The sequence below is a fragment of the Nyctibius grandis genome, chromosome 9, assembly GCF_013368605.1.
Source record: "Nyctibius grandis isolate bNycGra1 chromosome 9, bNycGra1.pri, whole genome shotgun sequence".
Taxonomy (NCBI): domain Eukaryota; kingdom Metazoa; phylum Chordata; class Aves; order Nyctibiiformes; family Nyctibiidae; genus Nyctibius; species Nyctibius grandis.
The window spans coordinates 23,109,484-23,135,509 of NC_090666.1; the positions used below are offsets into that span (position 1 = coordinate 23,109,484).

Sequence of the window (26,026 nt, forward strand, 5' to 3'; positions counted from 1 at the left end):
AAGCACCTTCTGTCTTTGAAACCATTTTCCCCTTCATAAACCTTGGAGTGCTATAGCAAAGCTAGAGCTGTCTGCATACTGAAGCCTGCCTGCCACTTATGTAAAACTCAAATTTCATATATCAAGGGCTTGTGTGAAAATTGCTTTGAGTGTTAATTGCCCAAATGATTCAGCTTTATAAGAGTCTCTCTTATATACTCAAGTATGTCTCATAGCACACAGAGTGCCAAGCTCCAAAGGAGAGCCAGCTGTGCTGTGCTCCCAGATGTTTGAAGATAATTCTTGCCCATCATTTCAGCCCCCCTCCCAAAATCCTGAGAAGTTTGTTTAATGAAGTCATCAATGCACAATAGCGTATTTCTTTTTTTCTGTTAAAAAATACTCTCCCTAGGATGTATGCAAGTTTGTCTTGGCTTATAATTACAGTAGCACATTGTCAGATTAACTGTGCTGAGGAGATAAAACAAAAGCCATCAGTTCTGTAAAATTAAGACTCTGACAATATAATTTAGAAAGGATCAGATCCCTCTGTTTTCAAAGACGCTGCTCGTTTGCTGTGTTTGAGGTCATTTTAATTCTCCAATTTACCTATTGCAACATGAATTGCTGTTGGAAACCTAACCAAAAAATATACTCAGTCTTAAGTCTTGGATTCAAGCCTTTTCATAACTATTCTTCACCCAGATGTCAATTTGTAACATGTTCATGAATCAGATCCTTGATCAATTTACATTGCTTAGTTTTTTTTATGTCAACGTAGCTTCACTGAAGTCAAGGGATCTGTGTTATTTTACACCAGCTGCCTGTGGGCTGAGTTGAATCCCTAGATCCAAACAACAAGAAAACAGCTTTTTACAGGGAGATCCTGTCTGGACTTTGCCTATCAGTGTGCAGGTGCAGAGAATTTCAAGGAGAGAATTCCTGTGCTATACAGTGATAAAATATTTGTGAGGTCCACAGCTTGATCTTCATAGTGAGTGACTACTATCAATTCCTACTCTTATCTGACTCAACTGTCAGATGAGATATCCCTCAGACTATATTGTAACTGAATTTGAATGCCCACAGATAGGTGCTGGGTTACTTCAGCCTGTCTTCATGGACAGGCTGCTCTTGAATCACAAGTATATAGCTGTATTTACACAGCGCAGGTGCTAGGTGATATGAGTTCCCTTTCCACGGTTCCTAAGGTACCACAGTAGAGCTTCTCTGCCTTCCCAGGTCCATGTGTTTGTATGTTCACCCACTAACACAGTGTTTCGAGCCCAGGGGTTGCTCCAGTTTTACAGCATTTGATCCAGCTGCTGCTGCAAGTTATGGACTCTGCCCAGCATCTGTAGCCTCTTTCAGCTGCTGTTAAAGCTATTGCAAAGTCCATTTTTGCTGGTTCAATAAGAGATAAGATCCTCTGGAAAGCATTTTGTCTGTTGCTGATGGCCCTCACAAGCTGGTGGCAGATGTTGATGTGGAAGTTATTGAGGTTGCATGCAGATCTCAGAGACGTGAGACAGTGGAGCTCCTTGTGGTAACAGTGGGTGAAGCAGCTGCTCTGAAACAGAGCCACAGCCACAAAAAGCTGTGCAAGCCTGGGGCCATCAGAGTGACTCTAAACGCTCTCCTCTTTATGAAGCTAAGTGAGGTATTTGCTTGTATCTCTATCAAATGATCCATCCAAAATTAGGACATACACACCTGGAGATACAAATCATTCCCTGATTTTGTTCCCACTGGTCTTAATGAGTACAGTGGTTGAAAGCTTAACTTTTTCTATATGGGCTTAGCAAAAGACCTTAAGAAATACAATTTGTATTGCTATCTTGTCCTGTTAGCTGGAATATGAAATTCTGTGGTTTGCAAGGTTGTTTCAGCAAGGTGCTGTGCAGTCAGGGTATATCGTTCAGAGAGAAGCTAGTGAAGGGTCTGGAGAGCAAGTCTTATGAGGATTGGCTGAGAGAACTGGGGTTGTTTAGTCTGGAGAAAAGGAGGCTCAGGGGAGACCTTATCGCTCTCTACAACTACGTGAAAGGAGGTTGTAGTGAGGTGGGTGTTGGTCTCTTCTCTGAAGTAACAAGTGATAGGATGAGAGGAAATGGCCTCAAGTTGTGCCAGGGGAGATTTAGATTGGGTATTAGGAAAAATTTCTTCACCAAAAGGGTTATCAAGCATTGGAACAGGCTGCCCAGGGAAATGGTTGAGTCACCATCTCTGAGGATATTTAAAAGACATGTAAATGTGGTGCTTAGGGGCATGGTTTAGTGGTGGACTTGGCCGTGCTACGTTAATGGTTGGACTTGACAATCTTAAAGGTCCTTTCCAACCAAAACGATTCTATGATTCTATGACAATGCATGTCAACTGCTTTTAACTAATAGTGGATTTTTCATAAGGGAAATACTTCTAATAGGAGTGCTGGCTCCTTGTTACTCCAGAAACCACTAGAAAAATAAGCCAACACTTAACTATTTCATTGTTAATTTGCTGCAAATGGATATTTCAAATACTTTTCTTTATAATTCTCAGAAAATGCATAATTTTTATTCTGATGGTCTTTAAGCAAATAGACTGTAATGGACAAATGTAACTGCTCTTTCGGGGAAGTAATTTTTCTGTTCTTTAACTTGTAGAAGGCTTCTGGTGCCTCTGTATTGTCTATAAGATACTGTACAGCCAAAGGGAGCCTCCTAAAAATTATTTTCTAGCTGCAATGGGACAAAATATTCATGCCAATTTGTTGTTGGGGCAGAGAGAAGAGAACTAAAATTTGTGTTTTATTGAAAAGGAATACTTGCTGACTATATATCATGATCTAGTGGACAGAGATGTGCAGGGAGTCACTTGTATTTTCATAAGCTATCTCACTGCATGCTTATACCAGTACACCTCTTGTGTATTAAGTGTTCCTGACCATCTAAGGATGTGAGAGAGGCACCAGTCTAAGCTGGAAGCTTTTAGTTGCTTAGCTAAATCTGGAGAAGCTTCTGCTTTTAACTGTAACAGTTACCATTTCAGTTCTCTTTATGACCAATGGCTTTTAAGGTACCAGCATGTATAACTGCAGAAGTCTTCACCTTTGTGGAAGACAATAGAGAACTAAACCTGTTATTGTTAGGAATCATTGAGCTTTACCTGAGATACGGGAGATTTCTGGTTTACTTGCAGAATCCAAAGGGTTTTCTGGTTTCCTTCAGAACCAACTTTAGTTAGGAAAGCCAAGGTCAGCTTTGATGATGCCAACTAAAATGAAATGGACATCCCACAAACCTACTGCTAGCAACAGAATGTACTGTGACCCAGATGCATCCTTATGCAGCCTTGCACTGATAGATGATGATGTAATTTTTTCAGGCTTTCTGGAAGAATATTGGCTGAAAATTGAGACTGAAGAAATATAGTCTTAAACTTGCACTCACAGCAACAAGGTGGAGAAGACAATGTTTGCAAAAGCTGGAAGATTGTTACCAAATAAAAACCAAGGATATGTTCTTGTAGATACTCTCTATAGTGACTACAGAGATATATACGTTAACTATACAATTTTAAGAAACTGCAGAGCATTTTCTCAGGGGTTTAATTTTCCATAATAATACCAATAAAACAAAACAGCCCTTGGAAGGTGTGAACTCCTGCCTGGACTCAGAGCTAGGCAATGAATGATTATATATATTTTCCTAGCTCCGCCTTAACATGGTGCACATAGAGAGAGAGGGCAAGACCTGGGAAGACACTGCACAAGAAAAATGATTATTAGATAAAAAGACATAAACACATTCCATAGATGTTACTGCAGAGGGAAGATGAAACAAAAATATTACTTTGCCTTTGTGCAATGTTATCAAATTTTACTACACAGCACAGAACTGTTGGGAAATAGTTTTAGTGAATAATGACCTCTTATTCATCTGTTTGATTAAAAACGCTTTTTCATCATCCTGATTATTTATTTACTCTTTATTGCAGAAAGGAGAAAATTATGAGGAGTTAAGAGGTGATTTTTTTTTCAAAAACAATTCAACTTTGGGCAAGAAATTGGTTTATAGAAAAGGTGTTGTTTGATCCATGTCAGAACAATATTCTGTTAATGCTTTCTTTTAAATCTGCAGTGTCTCCCTGCTTTGGGTAGGTAGGCAGTCCTTCTTTGAGAATGTGACCTTCATTCTTGACTACGCCATTAGCTTCCTTATCAAAATGCGCCGTTTTGGGTGGGTTTGACAAAACTGTTTTGTCAAGTTATAAGATTTTTTTGTATGGAAAAAAACCCCACAACCAAACCAACACCAGTCTCCTCCCTCTCCTGAAGATTGGATCTATGAATATGTCAGCCAGAACCTAAACAGAAACTTTGTGATACTGCAGCGGGAGAGGACAAAAACTGGACTGGAGGGCTGGGAAAATGAAAAAAATTGGGACAGACTTTCAAAATCCATGTAACTTACACCTCTGAGTAGGACAGTGACTAAGCTGACTTGGTAGGTCAGATAAGGTTTAAAGTAATCTGATCCTGAACTACTTGCTCTTCTCCTTGGGCCTGTAATTTATTTTTCATTGCAGTCAGTGAAGCTGCAGAGATGAGAGATCTAGATAAACTTAAACACAGCTGCCAGATGTTTGGTAGGGGAAGAAGGCGAGAGAGGTATGGAATGGGAAGACTAAGAAAAATAACACTTTGGGGGCTGAGTAGAAGTCTCTATGACTAATTCTTGTGGTTTAACTTTTGGCAAGTGTTCAGCACCTTGCTGTTCAGGGGAATCAGCTTGTTCCTGAATCTGCACAGCGCCTTTCATTCTTCATTCTGCTTTCTTATGTCCCGGTGTCAGAAGCATCACTCATGTCATGCAAGAAGAAAGACTGAGAGAGTCCTGAGCTCCCTTCATGCAACAGTGGTCTTTATCCCTTTACCAGAGAACTGAGAGCTGTAATAATCTCTCTGATTCTTCCACTTCTGTTCTGGTAGGTAAGTTGTGCTGTTGCTGAACAGATGGGAATGGAGATATTTCAGCTCTGTAGAAGGATTTCTGAGCACAAGGCTGTATTTATGCGTAACATTACAAGAATATTATAAAAGGTTTGGAGACCCCTGAGGGTCACACATGCATTCGTGAAACAAAAATTTATGAATTGAGAGGAAAGCAGAAATTGATAGTAAAGAATGTCAGAAAGTGTAATTTAATTGAAATACAATATAAAATCTTATTTAAGTTAAATATGACTTACAGTGGGCTTTATTAAAATGCTATTGATCTCTCCATTAGGTGTTAGAATGAATAAAGATGATTGTTCCTAGTAACCAAGAATGTGGTGTTGAGTTGCATTTTATCAGCATATCCATATGTCATACTGAGGCTTTCAAGTGAATCTGCTAGCAACCCCTCTGGGAGATTAAACACTTTTTCCAAGATACTGGAAACTGAGTGACCACCAGGTCTTCCTGGTCATTAGCTAAATGTCAGAAATTAGAAACCTTTCTACGTGCAGCCCTAGCAAGACTGGCTGCAAAAGGTTTAGGTGTTACACCTTTTTTTTTTTAAGCTGAAATAAAAATGTTAATTAAAATCTTTGCTGCGAAGCAGGTTCATTACTGCAAGGTCTGGGCCCTTCCTTTTCTCAGTGTAATCAAAATATCCTGTACTGAGGCTTTAGGTCCAGCACCAAAGACACAAGATGTGTGAAGCAAATCATATGTATGTATAACATGTTAATACGTGATGGCACATGTTGCTGAAAACTTATTTTCATGTGCTTCCTTTTTTTTTTTTTGGTATTTTTTCTTTTTTCTTCTTTGTTTCTGATGTAAGCTTGTCAACTACTGGTCATCTGTAAAAGATGAATTTGGTCCCAAAACACTTTCATTAGTTCTTGGCAAACAGCCAATGGCCAATCTCAATGGAATTGTATGCCATGCAGTGCCACTGACAACAGTACAAGCAGTCACAGATTTGGGCTGCTGAAGCACCTCCAATAACACTGAATCCCATTGTCAGATATGGGATGAAGTCAAGGTCAATTTCCATAATGTGCTGGCTAATAATGGAGGATCCAGTGCGTGTCTTCAGTAGGCTTACCCCTCTGCTTGTCATCCCAGCAAGAACATTGCTAATGAACCATTTGGCTATTGCTGGCCTCCTAGCGGTCCTATGCATCAAAGTCCTATGGCACGTGAAAGGCCCATAGGAAAAGCTCTTCTTACCACAACTTCTTCATTTATGGATATTAAAACTTAGATGAACCACTGTTCTTCTGGTAGCCTCCAGGTTTTCATCATTTTGAGGCATCATTTTGACCCAATAACACACCAGTTAAAGACCTACTGTGTTTTTTTTTTCCACTGACAGCAATGATCTTTGAAAAAAGAGGTGGCAGAGGCAAGATTACAGTACATATTATACTAGGCATATCCTCTGATTATTCTTTAACTAGGAATATATTAAGATAAAACAGAAATTGTATGGAAAACATGGAGAACAAAGCAGAAATATTCACATTTGGTAGCAGTTGGGTGGAAGGCAGGCCATCCATCAGTAAATACCCATTAGATGTTTATAAACCTGTCTAGAATTTTTAAGAATACTGTGTGTTAGATAATAGACCAGTGTACAGGTCCACAATGGCATCCACAGGGTAATGTTCCTTCAGAGAGAATTATTCTTTCATTTCTTATTTGAAGTTTGACCCCTCCTTAGATCTATTGAAAGCTTCTCTTTGTTAATGCAAACACCAGCAGTATGCCTTTTAGGGTTTGCATGAAAAATTTAGGGTTTGCTAGAAAAATTCTAGCCTACTATTCCTTTATGATCTATGTTCTTATGAAAACAATATAATTGGCAATTCTCAAAGTTCATGGTATTTTGAAAGGGAACGAAAATATGAGAACAGTCTTTTAAATGCTGAAAATGACAACTTTAATTATGAAGTTATATTTCTTCATATTTTAGCTTTTCTTTCTTTCCAACTCAAAATACACTAGATTTACACCAGCAGTGTATTAATAGCTTTGGTAAATACAAACATTATAGGCAGCTTTAACATAAAATCAGCAATAAGCTTTGAAATCTCTGTGTTCTCTATTCTTGTCATAGCAATGCTGCCATTCAAATAGACTTTAATACAACATATTAGATACTTTCCATCATACAGTTTGAAACAACAGAAAAATGGTGTGAAGACACAAGGTTACTCTGAAAGATCAGCCATTATAAAGATTTCTGCTTTAATTTAGTGTGTTTGTTTCTGACATGGGTGGGAATACAATTTTTTGCAGGAAGGATAAATATAGTCAGTGAAATTATTGTCCTGTTGAATTCAGTGGGGTTTTATCCCACCACACAGGCAACAGTCATGTAGAATAAGAATCTGTTATTTCCGGTCACTGACAATATTACCTTCTTGAACTAGACAAGGACCTCTACTACTACAAACATTCTATTTCTTTGTAATATGGTTGAAATTTTTACTCACCATATATGTTTTTCTTTGATATCATTAGCTTCCCTTATTAACTACCTGAATTTCCAGACATCAGATGTGTGTTCATTGCTTGTTCAGGGGTTCTTTAGCTTTCTGTTTTATATGAACAGCTGCTGTGAAGCTTCTACATTTTCTAAACACACAAAGCTTTCTTATGTGAAGAACTGAGATTTTTAGAAAATGCTATAAACAGCTCTTAATAAGTTTAACATGAGTAGTCATTTGGCATGTATTTACCAGCATTTTTTGGTTGGATTGCACATGCAAGGAATTCAAATACCTCATACAATTCAAATACATTTGTTGTCAGCAGTTACCTTCAGCAAATACACTTTGATTTCTCCAAATGGCAGTATCTATTTTGTTCTATGAAAAACTGCTCTCCGTCTCTATTGGCATCTAATTACCTTCTCACCCTCTGTATCTTTTTACTGATTTACGTCTTGTCTCAGCATTTCTTGTATTCTGTGAGGAATCCTCGCAAGCTGTATCTAATGGTGCGACCCTACTTATCCTGCAGCTATAAATGTTTCAGCACCTTGTCTGCATTCCTTGCTGAAAGGGAACAGTCTTTTATTTTCCTGTACTGGCGTTTCCCCAATGATCCTGAGATTTGATTTAAGAGAAAAATCAGTGTTGATGTTCTGAGGGATCCTATGGTACTATTTTCAATAGTCCCTCAAAGTAATTTGGTCCTGTTTTTCTAAAAAGAAAAAAAATATACATAGTCATCTTGACTAGTGGCTGAATAAATGCTCCTTGGGACTGCATTAATGTGCAATGGCACATTGGACCTCAGGAAAACCTGGAATGATAGAGACCAAGCCTCAGAATTAAATGTATACCAGGTCCAAGTAATGGGTGGCCAGATACGTGTTTGGGACTGTCTGCTTTTGGACAGAATTACTCTTCTGAGCTGTAATGATGCTACAGGGGCTGACACTGGCAAGCAGTCATTTTTGTGCAGGGGAGAACTGTACAAGTATCCTCCAAAAATTAGAAGAAATTGAGTTCCAGATGTTAAGGCAGAATGGTAGAATATTGAATCTGTGAAGCCTGGTTTCAAATCTTGACAAGAAGAGGTGGTTTAAAATGGGATTATTTTCGTTTTGCAAACAATGATGTTTTTCAGAGAGAGAATTTGAAAGCTCTGTGAACCACTCTTAAAGCTCACCAATGTAATCAGAAATATTATATTTAACTGTTGTCATTTCCATATATCCTTAAAAATGTCTTATGTTCCTACAAGATCATATTTATCCTCTCTTCCAACTCCAGAAAATATTGGCCATTTTGATGCACAGCTTCCCTCTACATCATTGAAAAATACTTACGCTTCTAAACAGGGGCCAGTGACTTTCTGTGCAAAGTGGGATTCAACAAGCTTTCACAGGGCATTAAGGCATCAGGACAAAACTGAGTTGCTTGAGGGATTGTCATTCTGCTCCCTTGTTTAGCGAAAACTAGAGGTTTATATCACTAACTAACTAGAGAGCTTGCAGTACCATTTTTAGACTTGTTTTCTGTGAAAACGTAGCATATGTGATCACTCTGTAAATTAGTCTCAGGTCAGGCTGGTCAGGTTTGATAAAATTCGACACAGGATTGGAAGTCTAAAGCTAAAACCTTTGTGAAAATTGGCTCTTGGCTGGCAGAGAGGGACAGAGTATCTTCACTGATAAAAATAAATAAATACATAAGTAAATGGCCAATCCTTTGCCATCGGGAAGGCAGTGGGGACCCAGCTGGGAGCCTGGGGGACTGCAGACAAGAATGGCAGTCATGGCTGGGGAAATGAGGCACCAGAGAGCTGCAGGACAAAAGGCCACAGCAATGGAGGGACCTGGGATAAAAGTATGTGGGGGGAAAAAGAAATTGTTTCCTTAATTCTCCTATTTAGAAAGCAAGTTGTAAAAATAATTTAATCATCGGTGATGAAAAGCTACGGCTGCCAACCAAGACATCTCGGCGTTGTACATAATGTTTGTTTTAGCACAACATGTTCCTTGCAGAAAGATGTTTTGCTAATTAGTCCTAAAAGTTATAGGAAGTTTGTAATGCACTCTTTTACAACTAAATTGAATGACTCAAGACAGTAGAGTTATTGTACCAGTAAAAAATAGCAGAATCAGGCCGTTAGTCTGCCAGTCATCAGATGTCATGAGCTTTCTTCATTACAAAGCAAAATTTGTCCTGAAAAAAACCTAATAAACACAAAATCTCCACAAACCATCTCTTCTCTCTGTTCAGCATGCTTGAGTCATTTCTAAATACACAAAGCCCTGGAATCCAAAAGGACACTGTAAAAAAATAAATTAACTGAAACCATAGCTCTTGCCAGAGTCACTGCTTCACAGATATTGTAAGCGGCTCGTTACCAACAGGGAAGCTGTTGCTGTAAGCTTGGACTGTTTGTCAGCCAAGTATAAGACGAGGAACAAAAGGCTGGTGGTCCTCTATAGGTTCTGCTAGCACTGGAGGAAAGTTTTTGATGTACCCATGCCTTGTGTGGGAGATGCAGCAAAGCTCAAGTCACCCTGTTTACCCTGTCCTCAGAGGAAATATTTACGTTTTTATTGAACTGGAGGGTCAGGGGACTTCAGTTTTACAAACTCAGTCTTAGAGCTAAGATTAGTGAATTTCTCCAACACTTGTCCTAGAAAAATAAAACCAGATTCCTTTTGCAAAAGTAGTAAAAAGATTAAAATAGTAATGTATCATAGAAGGAAACAGTCAAGTGCATAATATCAAAATATTTGAGCTCTGCTAGTGCTGGGTTTTGTGCATTTTATACTGCACTAGCCACAGAATACAATGTGGTTGTGCAATCGTATGTTACAAAAAATACATTAAGCATTTAGTAAATTTGGCACAATTTTTATATTCTTTGGTTACAATGCAAATACACAGGGATTTAAGATTCAAAATCAAAGCTATCAGGATTCTAAGAATAATTCAGAGTCTATCTCCTTCAGGTACTGAGAAAAGACTGAGATTGTGATTGAAAATACAAAAATATCCAATTTCTTCGCTCGGGTCCTCAGAATATTTTCTTGTTCAGATCTGTCTTCTGTACAGCATTTTTGTGGCCAGTGTTGATGATGAATACTGGAGTCCAGGAGCTTTCCAAGCTTTGATGCCAAGAAGGGAGCACAAGTGATCAGCAACAGTGTCTTGAAAGCACAGTTGTAGATGGCTTTGTATATATGTACACACATATATAGATCAAAACACAGGAAAAAACATATCGAGTTGAGCAGAGCTCATCAGTGTCTTATCTGTTATCGTGTATTTCTCCTCTGTTTTCGGTAGTCCAAGGCACCATCGCAGCTGGGGATGAGCAGGTGCAGAGAACAATTATCCTATTTCTGGAGTTAATTGTGAGCTTCAATTAGGAAGCCAACTTACTGGGGTAAAGAAACGAGTCACCGTTGATTCTTAGGTGAGGAATAAGGTCTTTTCATGTGACCCACCGCTATTAATCTATTTATTTATTTATAATAAAACATTGATAGTCAGTGTAATTCTCTTATCTAGCACAATGCGAAGGACATAGAGAGGCCATACAGAGGGAGACATCAATACAAGCCAGCGAGATGCAGATGAACAAGCTTCTTTATAGTGGCAGTCTTATGGTTGCCTTTGTAAAAGATCAGTATCTGCACCAGAACTGAATTCCTCTCCCTGCAAAAATCCAAAATCCTGCTGGCAGGTGTTCAAGAGAATTTTCCAATGCAAAATAAATAAATAAATACTCAGGCAAAAATATCTTACATGAAAAAATCTAGCTGAGCTCCATTGTTTCAAAAGGCCTGCTCAAACCAAGATGCTTTACCTTTTAATATCTGTCTATTTGTGCATGCGTGAAGGGAACCTACCAACTAATTGGAATCATATTTGTAAGTCTACTAACTATTATATACTACATAGTAAATTCCAACATTTTGCAGTTCTCAAGCTGACGTGCAGAGCAAGTTAGAAATAAATCCTTCATTCTTATATTTTCCATGTTTTCCAACAGTTTTATTTCTTTGAAATGTCTCTGACTTTTATATATAAAAAATTCAAAAAATTTTTAAAAAATCCCAATCTAAATCCCCAAACAAACAAAACAAACTCCCCTGTGCCAATAAAATTGCACATTTAAGGGGAGGGGGGACATGTCTGGGCTACAAAGCTATTTTTGTTCCAGCTACATCAGCTTTATCTAGGTTAATGTTTGTTTTGTGACCATTTGAAATTCAGTTTCAGGTAGTTCTGTATTATATCAGCATAGGATGCATCATTAACTCTAAGAGGATGTTTTCCATTGGCATCTGCTATTTTCATCAAATGTCAAGGCTTGACATTTGCTATCTTTATCTGGTTTTGGTACATCACTCATACTGAGATTTTGTTTCTTCTTATCTGATATTGATTTCAACTGTGACCAGCTGTGTTGCTAATAAAATCAACAGGCAAGTATCTGGCATTTAGTTCTTCACCAGTAGAGGAAAAGAAACAACACAGTGACAAAAAAAGTAAAGGGATACTTTTCAAATAGCATGCTTGTCTGTATCCTCATATTACCCATCTCTTAGCACTTCTGTTGATGCAGCATTTCTGACTGATTCCCTTGGGGAAGTCTCCATGGAAATCCTTGCCTCTCAGATGAAATATTCCTTTTTGCTCTCATCCACTGTCTCCTGGAGAGCGGGGTCATTTTTCAAAGCAGCATCTGCGCTTTCGGCAAACTCAGTTCCTTTTGCCTCATTGGTGTGGTAGGTGCCCTTATGCCTGTACATGTACCGGACCATCACCACCAGCAGGCAAATGAGGACAAATACCACTGCAGCAATCACACCTAGAGGAAAGAGACCAGTTGAATGTGTTGTCAGTAATAAAATATGAGCAGTATCTCACAGCTGGGCATCACAACTTGAATTACTTGATAGGGAAAAGTCCATGTATCATAGGATGTTCACATGTTGCAGCGGCCAGAGTCAGAACAGAGTCTGATACTGCAAAAACCAAGATGGGATATAGATACTGCATGAATGCAGGTCAAAGTCTCACTAGCTTGCTTTCAAATAAATGGCCTGATTTGATTGAACTCATTGGAGCTAAAAGTTAATTAGAAAATGAGGAGAAATAAGAGAACATAAAGGAAAACCAATAGGTTTCTTTCATCCTTCTGGTAACATATACTCAGGGGAGTTTGCAGGCAACTTGACCCTGCCTCCATGAGTGCACTCAATTTCAGGAGTACAGGGCACTGAGTATTTCTTAGGAGACATTCAACAGATAGCAGGAGCTGTATGACTGCAGTACTGCTCCGTATTTGCAAGATGCCATTTCATGCTGTGCTCTAATTAAGAAAGTCTGATCATAATGAACGTGGAGATGACACCTGGGAGGAAGAAGGGATTCTGAGTAGATCTTTCCTGTCTCCTGGACTAAGGCTAATTACTAGCAATGTGTTGACTGGACAAAAATTTCTGTAAGTAACCCAAATGTGCACAGGACCAGTGAAAGGAAGCACTCCTAGTGAAGGAAAGTAAATTCAAGTTCCAGGGGTGGTTGTGCAGATAACACGGGGTGTCCTTGCTTCCCAGAGCCCTTTCCTTTTTTTCCTTTTCTAACGTGAAAGGTAGAAATCCATAAAAGAGAGGCACCAGTGACAAGTCCATTGTTAAAAAATTACAAGCTCTATCCCCTTCCCTTCAGAGCAAATTATTCACTTAAGAATCCTGAAAATGAAGCATTTTGAAATTTATTCAACTTGTGTGTTTTTAATTTTTTTTAACAGTTTTTGGATACAACTGGGATGTGCTTATAAACTCTTTAGCTGTGATTTTATGCAAGTACATGATACTAAGTTGATTATATATTCACATGACTCCAGGAGTAAACCAAACATTAAAGAAATACACAATAAAAAGCACCAGAACAGGACATTCATAGGAAAACCCCATATGTGGAATGTGAGGATGCAATAGGTACGAATTCATCAGACTCACTGTAGGAATCTACAGTTCAGTAGTCTCTATCTGAGTTACTGCCCTTGGCCTTCCTCTACTGGACATTGTGCGGGGGAGTGATTCCTCTTCTAGAACTGAATTCCTATGTTTGGTCAGATGAATCGCTCCCTGGAAATGCCTACTATTCTGCAGAGGTAATGAGGGGTATGTAGACAGTATCTCTCTTCTGTCCCCTGTGTTCAAGATACGTGGCAGGAATAGGTATCTCCAAAGCTTTAGATTTATCAGCATCAGTAAACTGAGAGGGGATACCCTATTGGCATGAAAACGGGAATGGACAGAATATTAGCAGGCTAAATAAAAATGATAACTCTGTCTTAAAAACTATGCCTGCAATGTTATCCCACAGATTTTACGGTGCTTGGTTCTGGAAAGTGAAGTTACTGCTAGCAGAAATGAAATTGCTTATACAAAGAACTTTAGGTTTACAATAATATCATCATTGCAGTGGGGGCTTCATCAGTTTTTAGGACCTCACTGGTATCCCTTGACACAAAAGACTTTAACAGGCTTTGGATGTAGCACAATATTAATAAGCCTAAGGGACTAAGTACAAATCAATTTACATGCTACTTGTTCATAGAAAGCTGAAATTAAAGTTACAGGAGATGGGACCTGAGGGAAATATAGCAGAACCTCACCAATTTGCACTAATGATTGGTATACCCCCTTGTGAATGACTGAAATTAGTGCGTTAGCATGGAAATGAACAAACACAATAAAATAAAAAGACGGATTCTTTCTGTGAACATAGCTTTGCTCTTTTATTCTGACAACTGTATTTAGTTTAAATATGTGAGAGAGCTTTAATGGAACACAAGGAAATGCACCATGCTATATTCTGTAAAAATAAAGTTTCAGCTGGTATGAGCTAGCATGGCTTAAATCAAAGGTGCTACACCAGTTCTGTATTAAATGGTAATCTTGGCCCAGTGAATAATGAAGAACATCAGAGGTTAACTTTGCTGCTGGACTGTTAGGTACTTTGTCCTAAAATGAGGAATGGATGGGGGTGGTACTGCTCACTACATGGTTTATGCTCGTTATCTCATCTCTTATCTTGCCAATAGCCCCTCTGGGAGCAGATTTCCCACTGGCCTAATTAACTCTAATTGTGCCGTTCCTGTTGTCTTGTCAGCAAAGTAGGGGTTTTGCAAAATGCAAGAAATCAACCAACCCGCTGTTTTAATTCTAACGGTGCTGCTTAGTACAGTCTGCTACTTACCTCCAATAACAGCCACATCTGTTCCAGCTGTGGGGCTCTCGATGTCTTCTTCTATAAATAGATTAGAACATACAAAAGTTAATTAAAGAAAAAGGAATTGCATCATATGTAACAGCAGTGACTGTACTGGTGCTGCTGTATTATTTTAACCTCTGAAACTCAGAACTTAAACAGGACCTTTCATTAGGAAAAGACATTTATGAAACATCTCATTAGAATTAGCTGTACTGTAACAGTTTTCTGTCACTGTAACACTGGAAAATAAACAGCTAACACATTATGCAAACTGTCATGCCCCTCAGGGAAGAACCTACTGTTTATTATGAGCACTTACCTATAACATCCTCCAGTGAATGATTAAATTAAGAGCGTTCAGGTACTGTGATTACTCTCAGAAAGGTAGTTTTGAGGAAAAAATGTTGGTGACTATTTATGTTCCCATTTATGGCTCTTCAGAGTATGGTCTGGATCTTGAATCGATGCAAATTAATCTGACTCTATTGATTTCAATTAGTATTTATTTATCTGCAATATCCTGTTTTTAATCTTAACATTTATTTTCTTTTAAATCTACGTTTGGAATCAAGGCAAGCCTGCTATTTGTACGTTATAAAACACGGTCGTCAATTAGAGTAAGTCTGAATTCAGTGCTGATAAATCAAATTATGTTCTTTACAGCATTATAACTTATTAAAAAAAACTTTGCAATTTAAATGCAAAAGAAGAAGTACCTGACCATGTCCTTTTAAGAAGTAAGAAATTGGTTTGACAAGTTGTAAGCTACTGAAAGTGCAGTTAGAATTTGAATTATGTTTTGATCTTAATTATAGCACTTACTAAAAATATCCAAACTAACTAATGAATAGCCAATTTTTTTTTAAAGGGGAGAGGAAAAAAAAATCCTAAAAAAACAGTGAGGATTTTTCTCTCCTTATTATCTGATATAGACCTTAAGTGAAAGTAAATTCATATACACAAGAATTTCTTCATTAGCTTCTCCATAGTAGATCAGGGTACAATTCTGATCTTGTTTTCTGCTCGTTATTTCATGCCATTGGTATCAGCCTGCTTAGTCCTGAATTATGTGGATGCCTGAGAAGGTGATGAGCTCCTGGAATTTTTCCATGCTAGATTTATGACAGGACACTCCTTTCTTTGTTTATTATTGTACTACTTATACAATTCTAAATTATATTGGTTTCTGAAAAAGGCAAATAGCTTTATGTGAGGTCTTTTTTGTTTCCAATTGGTAAATACAGTGGATAGAAAAGTTCTCTGGAAAGGTAAAAATGCTAATTCTTAATTCTTCTATAAATTCAACAGTGGCACTACGGCTGATATCTGGCTCTTCTTTGGCTAAATGTGTGATAAATGATGCAAGGATAAGACACTGTCAGCAGCTTTCTCTTTACTCATGTCCAGTCTCTTATATCAAATTGCAATAAACTGAGGAGAGCTGAGATTCAAACCATCCCCCTCTTTCCAAACATGGGAGATGCTTTTTCTAGAAAGTAGGAGTACTTTCCTCTCCCCCAGAGATCCTTCCCACATTTTCTTCCAGCTATACACTGATGGAAAGATTGAGCACGCCTTGTGTAATTTAAAACCTCTAATTGTGTCTACGTCCATTCAAAACCCGTGTGCCTCAGAAGAGATTAATTGCTTCAAGGTCAAACTGTTCTGTATTTCTTTATACATCAAATATATGCTGCATGCCAAAAAAGCAGGCTCTTCTACAGCAATCACATTCTTGAAGGTGTGAATTCTGAAGTGCTTTCCTAGCCACACAGCTTGCTTTCAAACATTAATTCCAGATCAAATCATTATCCCTTTAATTATAAAAAGGTATGCGAGTAACTCTCTGCTCTTTCCTGTCATTCCCAGGTGCCTCTCAGATTCAGATAACAAGCAGGTGCCTTGTCTCTAGTACTTGCCACCAAAGTGCTTTTGGATAATGCATTACAGTATCATCACTTTGCAGAAAAGTTTTCATTTCCGTACTGTACTTCCTAAGTTTTCATAAGAATGCTGGACCCATCTTGAGCTATCATGTATTTGGCACTGATCTGTTAAGCTGACAATGCTGTGCTGTTCAGCAACCAGCTAACACCATGATGTGGTTTCACTCACCGCAGTTCCCATTTTAGTGCAAGCACGAGAGTCTGACTTCTCCTTTGTGTATCGACTTTTGACCACAGAAAGTTCTTGCTGTCCTCCCAGGTGGCACTTGGCTTTTGCTGCATCATCCAGAGTGCTAGGACACTGCAGCTACCACCAATGTCCAGAAGTTTCCAGGGTCTGCTCCCCAGATCAGTTTTGGAGCAAGGATGATGAAGGAGATAGAGGCACCCTCCATGCCTGTCTCACAGTTCCTGAAATTTCACTTTGTCCAAAAATAGCTATGTGATTCATGGCAATATCACTGTATTGTTAGGCAGGGGGGAATCCATGTTTGGCCAGGAACCTCAGCATGTTCTCTTTATCTTCAGCTCAGTTTATGTGAGAAATACACTGCTTTACTGTAGGACTGAATCTTCACTTTCTGAGGCAGAAAAGATACCTAACATACTGGAGGAATTTTTAGCTGAACAATGGTTGTAGGTTTTGGCCTTCTTGTACCTTCTTTATTGTGCTCTTTGCTTGCAGAGCACTCAGAGGTCTGTGTTTCTGTAACTGCTGTTGCATCTCTTTTGGTTATTTTCCTTTGTTTCAAGGACATCTTTTGTGTTATTTGCTGCTAAATTGTTCTTGCAAAACTTCCTCTCACTGTTATACTGGCCCTTGTCCATAGCTACAATCTGGTCCCGAAAGTGTTTAGATGTGTTGTTATTTGTGCCATTGGTTACCATGACACACAGAAATCAAAAGATTGTGGGAAAACCTGTTTTTCATAAAATCTCTGGCCATCAGAACGAGTTGGCTAAATCAAGAACAGAACATACAAATCAAATTGCCTGTTTTTGGGAAGTATGTTTCTAAAAGCCAGAATGAAGGGAAAGAAATGCCTTTATGCCATGACCTGAAATTAATCAAATTCCAGTTCTGCCCATGACTTACAGATAAGGAATTTTGCAATAGAACAACAATTACTACCTGTCTCACTCTCATCATTCAAATCATGCTGAGAAGGCAGCAGCCTCTGAAAGCCCCAGGAATATTCCTGAATTAAATACTGCAAGCAGATCTCTGGCTTTGCAGTTCAAAGCTGAAAAGCCAGTACAACTAGCTTTTATGTTAATGTAGCTAGTGGTGAATTTTTCCTGCTAAATTCGTCGGTAAATTTGTTAAACCATCTCCTCCAGGTGCAATTTTCCAATAAAACTTGACGTTTATTAATTTTGAAGGTTTTTTTCTAGTATAAACTGATCCCATTCCATTTTGGCTGAGGAGCACTTGTTTGAAGGAGGCAGGTCCAGCAGTGAAAATGTTTGTTTGAGGTTCAGCACTCTCCTTGTTTTGCTATGCTTTTCTCCTGGCAGTTGTAATGGTTTCTTTCGTTCTTTAAATTACAAATCTGAACCACTAAAAGCCATAAGTCACTTCCTGCTCAAAATTTATGACACTGGCTTTAACAGAATCTAAAACTTTTAAAATTTGCCCTTTCTTTCATACCTGAGCTTCATTCAAGTCTTACTTTCCAGCCCTTCTCTGCAATACCAAAGACAAAATGTGCATTGTAGATGAACACTGATGGTTTGGCATGATTTTGTGACAACAGGAAACAGGTTTTTAAGGAAAACACAAAGTAATATGGGAATCCTGTTAAAGATGGAAGACTTATCAGTGAGCTACATTATAAGCATAACCATGTTAAGACATCCAAACTGACAAGCCATTCAATTTACCTGGTGATGAGAAAGGGCATATTCATTCCCAAAATACTTTCTCCCATCCAGCATAGAAAGCACAGATTTTTAGATCCTGCAACCTGCAGAAAATAGTGCCTTAATGTGCTTCTGTGGCTACTGTCAGTGGCATATGATAAACTTGCAGAGAGGTTCAAGCTTTCGAACTTTTCAGGCATCATTTTCACCTGCTAAAGGAGTTTCCAGAAAAAAAATTCTGTACTTGTGCCCTTAGTGGTTTTGCAGTCAGCACTGTAAGTAGCAATGTAAGTACCTACATGTTTGCTTGTTATGGATTTACACATGGAAAAGGTATGAAAGGAAAACTGTACCTGCAAAGGGATCCCCACTTGGCACATCTGATATGAATATGTGGGAATCATACTACAGGATAGATCTAATCTACTGGTGCGAACTACCAAATCTCTGCTGTATAATCCACAAGGGCAATTTGATGGGATAACATAGACCTTACCCCAAGCTTCTCAGTGTCTCTCTCATTTCCCAAGATAAAGCTCCAGCCTAAAGCTGGACAAGTGTTTACTGCTAAGTAGTGTTGAATATAGAAAGAAAAGCCCAAGATTACAGCTCACGTTGTCACAATTTCCTTGCAGCTGTGATACTGCTGTTTTGGAGTGGGTGAGTCAAGCTGAGCAAGTATACAGATATCTATGTGTGATAAGCAGCTTTTACAACACAATTTTCAAAGCCACTCAACACCAGCCAGGCAGCACTGCTCCCACTCCTGCCTTTCAGGATTTTCCTACCCACAAGCTTGTGCTTTTGATTCTTAGCAGCCTAAGCTATCCCTTATCATGATGCTCCATTGTTGCCTGCTTGTGGTTACAATCTCAGACGAAGCCTTGACTGCTAAATTACACTCAAGTATGTCTCTAACTGCTTTCTTGGGCAACCCATTTTATCTCTTAATGTGCCTATTCATTGCATAAGAAGTGCTTGAATTCATTCAATTCCTGGGAATGATGAGCTGAGCTCCTTAGGGCAGCAATTTCCTTCTTCGGGCTTTCCTAGGTGTATAGACGAGGAAACACACATTAAAGATTTCATCTTTAATCAGCTTACCTAACCACCTATGAAAAACATTGCTGCTGGTGGGACTTTTCCAGGTGAGGAACAACCCAACCTTGTCTTGGTGTATCCATGGGCGTGCTTTGCAGAACCATCTCAAACATTGACAGTGTTGTTGCAGGAAGTGGTGCGTAAGCAGTCTGCAGTCTGTAGGCTGAAATGTGTCTTGAGAATTCATCTATCAAATGTTTAACGATTTTGTCTTAAATATTAGTACTATCTATCTGTGCACTTCCAGTAAACAAGGGAGATGTTCAAACTGAATAACACCCTGTTTATGACTCAGGCCAGATATAAATGTAATTCAGAGAAGGATTTTGCCTTTGTATTGATTGTTCTTTCATACATTCATACATTTGAAAGAGAGCTTTAAGGATAACTGGAGACTAATGAAATACAGTTTACTCAGTAATACCGAGTCTAGCAAATTATTGTCTATTTTTGGGGTTGTATCAATTGACCTAACACAACATACCATACTAATTTTGCCTTATTTTTAAGAAGTTGTAATTTTAAAGGAAAACTGCCTTCTTATGTACAGAATTTAGGTGGGGTTTCAAAAACACTCATTATTGATCTAAGTGCTTTCACTGAAGATGATAGAAAGGAATTTGTTTGGGTTCAGCAAAACATAAACTTCTGAAAGTATTGAGGAATATACAGAGTCCACCAGGAAGATTTTGCAATTGTTAAAGACCTTTACTAGATTGTTTGCAATTTTTTATTTTTTAATATTACGTATATAAAAATGTATTTATTATAACTGTTCCTTTTCATGGGGCTCTTTTTGTTCTTTATATGTTCTTCTGCAGTCATCATTCCTCTCAACTGTAAAAGCAGGTCTTATGTGTCCCTATTGTCATCACCGATGCAAGACTTTTCTTACCACACATTTAGTATGGAAGAACTAACGAAGTCTTAACATCTCCATTGTTTATGCAACTGTGGTATGTCCTCCTTGCCCTTTTGTTTATGTTTCTGCCTTGCCAACACATTGCATTCATGAGAAAATCATTTTACTCTATTAACCTTAGCATACCGATTTAATTTACAAGCTACAGTTAGAACTGGTTCACTGCAGCTGCATGTGTAAAAATGAGTTGAACCAACTTCTGAAAACTTCACATTAAAAATATGTTAATTGTTCAAGCTGCTCTCTGGCCTGTGTTACAATATCAGATGTGTCACACTGAAGCCTTTCTGGATTAAAAAACCAACATTACTTATTTTAATATTTGCCAGTAAGCGTGCAGTGCCCTGCCAGAGCTGGCATCTCTCATCCCGAAGGGTCATCAGTCTGAACCCATCAATTTGATGCATTCTGCTGAAAAAGCCATCACCAGCTCCCATTAGATAATGAAACATATCAAAGCTGTTCTTTCAAAATTAAGGAACAGTTTCTCATCTGTCAATCTGGACAAGAGAAAGAATAATTTGGCTTCCAACTATATACTAAATTATTATAAGGACGATAATGGTGACATACAACAAAAACCACATGATCTTTTGGGTGAGTGAATGGACTGTGCTCCAAATGTAAGGTAAATAATGCAGATTAAAAATATCTACAAAACTAAAGTGTACTGGGCCCAATCCTCTTTCTACCTTAGATACCAAGTATTTTGTCATTAATTCTGAGAAGCCAAAACCTATTCTCATTCAATTAAAATAAAGGTCTGTTCAAGACTTTTCACTCTTTGTAATATAGTGAGGATAAAAGGGCATTATCAAATTAGTTTAATTAGATTAGGATTGCATGTGGCAACTTCAAGTTGTACCCTGTTTTGTCTGCCTCATGTTTATAGTCATATCACTGCAAAAAAAGTTCCTCAATTTCCATGGAAATATGTTAATGTAACCAGGACATCATTTACATTTTTCCTCCATAACCATCAAAGTTGGCTCATGCTCCAAATGTACAACATCTTGCTGAGGAAGATAAGTTGACCCGGTATTGCTTCATTAAAGAAGGAGTGACAAATGGGGTGTGAATCATTCCATAAGGTACAGTCCATGATGAGGCCATTTTCCTGCATGTGTCCTTCCTCCTCCCACCTCCCCTCTCTTCATCAGAACAGAGTACTCCTTTTGAGGGCTTTTTAATCAGGAGGTTTTGAAAGAAACATTAAATATCCAGCGAATCTGCCAAATAATTTCTGCCTGACTTTCCTCCAAAGTCAACAATTTCAAGCTCTAGTCATTTTTGCTGAATAAAAATGGGAACAAAACAGCCATTTGCTCGTTCACTGAGATCAAAGCTGAATGGAAAGGAGTTGCTGAATTAATTGATTAACCATTGCAAATGCTGCAAATGATCATATGTAATCAAAGGAGCTGACTATAGTGAAAGACCATCTGACAACCTGCTACAGATACTTAACTTGAAATTCTTGAGAAACAGTGCATGAAAGAAGCACACCGCGCTGACTTAAACTTCGCATGTTAGAAACATAAGCATAAAAATTTGAGCCAGAACCTTTCAGCGGAAAGGCAGAGGCCAAGAGGTCTTGGAGGACATGAGAATTCCTTCCCAACCCCTTGCGTAAATGGTTATATGATGCAGTAAGACAATTTAACTACTAAACTGCTTGTAATTATTTACCAAGATGCGCTTTTAATTCGTACCTAACAGATCTACAAGCCTCAGTCCTGACTCTCAGGCCTTTTCACCGTGTCACCAGAGGACAAGGTGATCTCTGTGTTTCTTAATGTTGCTGTGCTTGATTTTATGACCTTAATAACTTCTTAAGATTAGGTTTTAGTTTACATTTGAAACATACCCTTTTTATGGATGTGGTACTGTCCAAGACAAACAGTTAAAATTAGTCCCCCTAAGGCAGACTGAATTGTTTGTTAGTATTTGAAATATTTCCATTGAATATATTCAGCAGCATTTTTGCACTGATTTTCTCTGTTGCTGCTGTGTTCTTGACTGTCCTTGCAACCTTTACAAGTTTTGACTCCATTATTCAACTCCAACTGTTTTTCAAGGGAGAGCAGGCAAAGATAAGCACTTTGCCTCAATTTTCATGAAAACTGTAGGCTGGAGAGAAAAGGTAGACTAGAGTAGTTCATCAGCGAAGGAAAGGCAGAGAGGACTCAGCAATTTTAAGCTCTTAGCAGCAGCTGGTTCTCTGGTCACCACGTGCTTTCCAGTCACCATGCATGTAGATCCAGAGGAGCTGCAGCAAGGTGCTTCCCCTCCCCATGGGGAGCTGCTATGGAAGGGACCCAGTGTATACTGGGGGTGGGATTTAGGGAACAGAGACATAAATCCAAAAGTAAGAGTGTTTCACTGGTTCTGCTGCTGGCAGAGAACTTATTTTAATGAACATTGACATGCAAAGAAAGAAACCTTGCCATTATTCTATTAAGGCTGATAAATGTCTGTTTCTCATTCTGAGAGGAGAAACCTTGACCTTGCGCTTAAATTACAGGTGACATGATCAAATTACAGGTCATGTCATCTAGAAATCACCTGGAACCTGGCGAAAGCCTGCAGTTATGCACCAAGCTATTATTCTGACAATTCAAAGCATGTAGTGCCAGGCTACTATCCTTAGAAAATTATAATCATTCTCCCAGCATGGGCAGGCTTCTTCCTTTATGTGTCATTCCCATCACCAATATTTTGTAGCAAAGCAGTCCAACAGGTGATAATTCTTGGAAACAGGAGTTCTCTGTGCTCCGTCCCCTAGCTTATTTGATATGAATTGTATTCAGCTACATCCAACTCATACACGTGCTTGCCTAAGGCACTGTCTACTAAGCATTGCAAGTGGAAATGTTAGGATGTTTAGCATATGCTCTTTAGGGACAAAGAGATCTTTCCTGGAGCACTGATGAGGTTAATATTATTAATGGAGCTATCTCTAGTAGAAACAATCTTCCACATGCTTTAAATATTGGGCATATTAAACAAATTAAATAAAACATATTGAAACACCTTAGAAACTTGCAAGGCAAATAATAGCTCAGGGAAACAACATTTCTCATTTTCCAAGGATTCTGCAATGAATATGCAGATTTCTTTTGCATATCTGCTCCATTTAAAGACAAAGCCCATTTTATTATTTGAAAATCATTTACGTATCAGTCCAAGCAGTCTGAATTGAGCTGAGCAAAACTTTTTTATCATCTCTCATTCATCTGAGCAATTCTAGACAGATTGTGCAATAATTGTTAAAAAGAGGAAAAAAAGTAAAGAAAAAGGTCTTGCTTGTCTATTATTTTTGGACAGTTATCTGGCACTATTTGACAAATAGCATATTGAACACGTTAACAGAGCTGAGCATGAAAAAAAACCTTCATTAAAGCCATATACTGAATGTTTTTCAGTGCTGGACTTACACTGTTGTGAGATTCATTAACAACTCATTACTAATGTTCCTCTCTCCTAATGAAATGTGAGTGGTAAGTACCATGTAGGTGGAGAGATAATAACCAGCCTGGTGAGATGTTTGTCTACTGGAAAGGAGTCTACATGACCTAAACTGTCTCCACAGGTGCTGCAGAGAGGACACTAGTTGGCAGTTGGACTAGGTGATCATTGTAGGTCCCTTCCAACTGGAACTATCCTACCCTATTCTATTCTATTCTATTCTATTCTGACATGTCTTCTTGCAAGGAGATCCATTCAGCTCCAACAGAGGTGTGACAAATCCTGGGGGATGGGGTGGGAATTTTTCTTCCCATCAACCAAGTGGCAAATCTGGAAGACTAGTCTAGATTAGAAGACTAGCTTAGATTAGAAGCCTAGCTTTCTGAAGTCCATAATTAGGGAAAACAAATCCCAACCATTACTGTTAGCACTGCTCAACCACCCCTTTTCAAAGCCTGTGCTGAGGGCTTAGCCTTTCTATAGTCAGAGACTTTTTTGCAGAGCTTTCAACATGCACTGGTCAGAAGGGCTAGATCTCTCCTATAGGTGCTTAAACAGTGTCTTAGACTCTGCTTCTACCTGCTAAGTTGCAGTCATGTTTATGCAAGCAACCTTATCATGCCAAAATTTGATACTATTACATTCCTAACTAGAAAAGAACTCCATTAAGTTTAGTCTGCTAACAAGGAGTCCTTTTTGTGTTACTGCTTGCTTGAATGGCTCTCTGTAGACAAATGTTGATTTTCATACAACTTGGACAATGATAATTTCTGAGGCTTCTGCCTCAGATCTGGTTGAAACTGGTCAGTAGATCCAAGAGTTCTTGTTGGGAAGTGACAGATGGATGAACAGATGATTAAGCAGACAGATATACAGCAGGAACATATAAGACTCTTTTCATCAGGAAACCGAACTGAAAACAGAAGTAGCAGTGGGTACTTGGATAATATTCATGTTTTGGTCATCAATTTAAAAAATGCCATTTTTTGGCAACCATTTCAAAGCTTGTAGACCTTGTCCTTAGTGGTTTAAACAGCAAAGGAAAAACCAAAGGGACATTGCTGAGATTTTTTTCAGCTCCTTTTATGGTCACAATGCTACCTTTTTATAGTTTGGACTATATTTTAAACCTTTAAAGCCAGATTCAGCTTGGACAGCCCTGACAATTCAATGGAGGATTAATGTGTGCCATTAAGCAAAGAAATATGGTCTAGTACTTTTCAATAGCAACAAATGCTTGCTATGGCACTTCTCTGATCAACGTATGTTGACTTACTGTAGAGCCTTGGGGCTGCTCCTTTCCTAAATGGACGAAATACACATGCAGGAATGCTGAGAGTGAATTGTTGAGATCTGAGCTGTCTGCTATATTCCAGCAGAGAAGGGCATTCTCATTCCTGACTCTTTTCCTTTCAAGCTGATCCAGCAGAAAAACAGCCCACCAACAGGAAAGAGGTGGGGGGTATTTACTTATTGGCAAACTGATCCAAGTCACCATGTGGTCTGACTGTCTCGGTCTATCTGTTAACAGGGAGGGGTTTGCTTGGTGCAGACAGAGCGGGCAAAAAGCAGGAATGCTGTTTTGGGCAGGTGAAGTACATTATAAATCTGCACTCAGAAAAAAACACGTTCCCCAAAAGAGAAGTGTAAGAGGAAAAACAGCTGGATAAAGCTGGAGGTTTCCTTGCTAGATTAGTCTGAACAGAACAGAGAACTCCAGATTTTCACAGCCAAATGTCTCTTTTGAAATACAGTGCTTCCAGAAGGTCATGGAAAAAATTGGGCTTGGTATTCTCTATGTTGAGTATATATCGGAATGCACTAAGAAGTAAAGGCCTGCTCTCAGCTGTCAAAATAGGGACCCTAGGGCAGAGCTGTTACCCTGTACCTCCCTCCCTGCCTGGAGGGATGCTGCTCTTCCACAGCTGAATCAGCAGCAATCACGCTCCACAGACACGCAGCAGCAGCAGTCACTGCTGTCCCATTTAGACTTGCATCAAAGCAG

The 26,026-nt window shown here is 38.7% G+C and overlaps 1 protein-coding gene across 1 annotated transcript in view; it reads right to left on the reverse strand.

Annotated features, from left to right (window-relative positions):
• Positions 1–6,872: 6,872 nt before the first annotated feature.
• The window catches only part of GYPC (glycophorin C (Gerbich blood group)), a 34,838-nt gene continuing 15,684 nt past the window's right edge, over positions 6,873–26,026 (reverse strand). Inside the window, exons 2-3 of the mRNA XM_068408142.1 lie at positions 14,707–14,757; positions 6,873–12,304 (exon numbers count right to left, since the gene is read on the reverse strand). Of these exons, the coding sequence (XP_068264243.1) occupies positions 12,108–12,304; positions 14,707–14,757 (248 nt within the window). The 3' untranslated portion in view covers positions 6,873–12,107. The remainder of the gene's footprint in view (positions 12,305–14,706; positions 14,758–26,026) is intronic.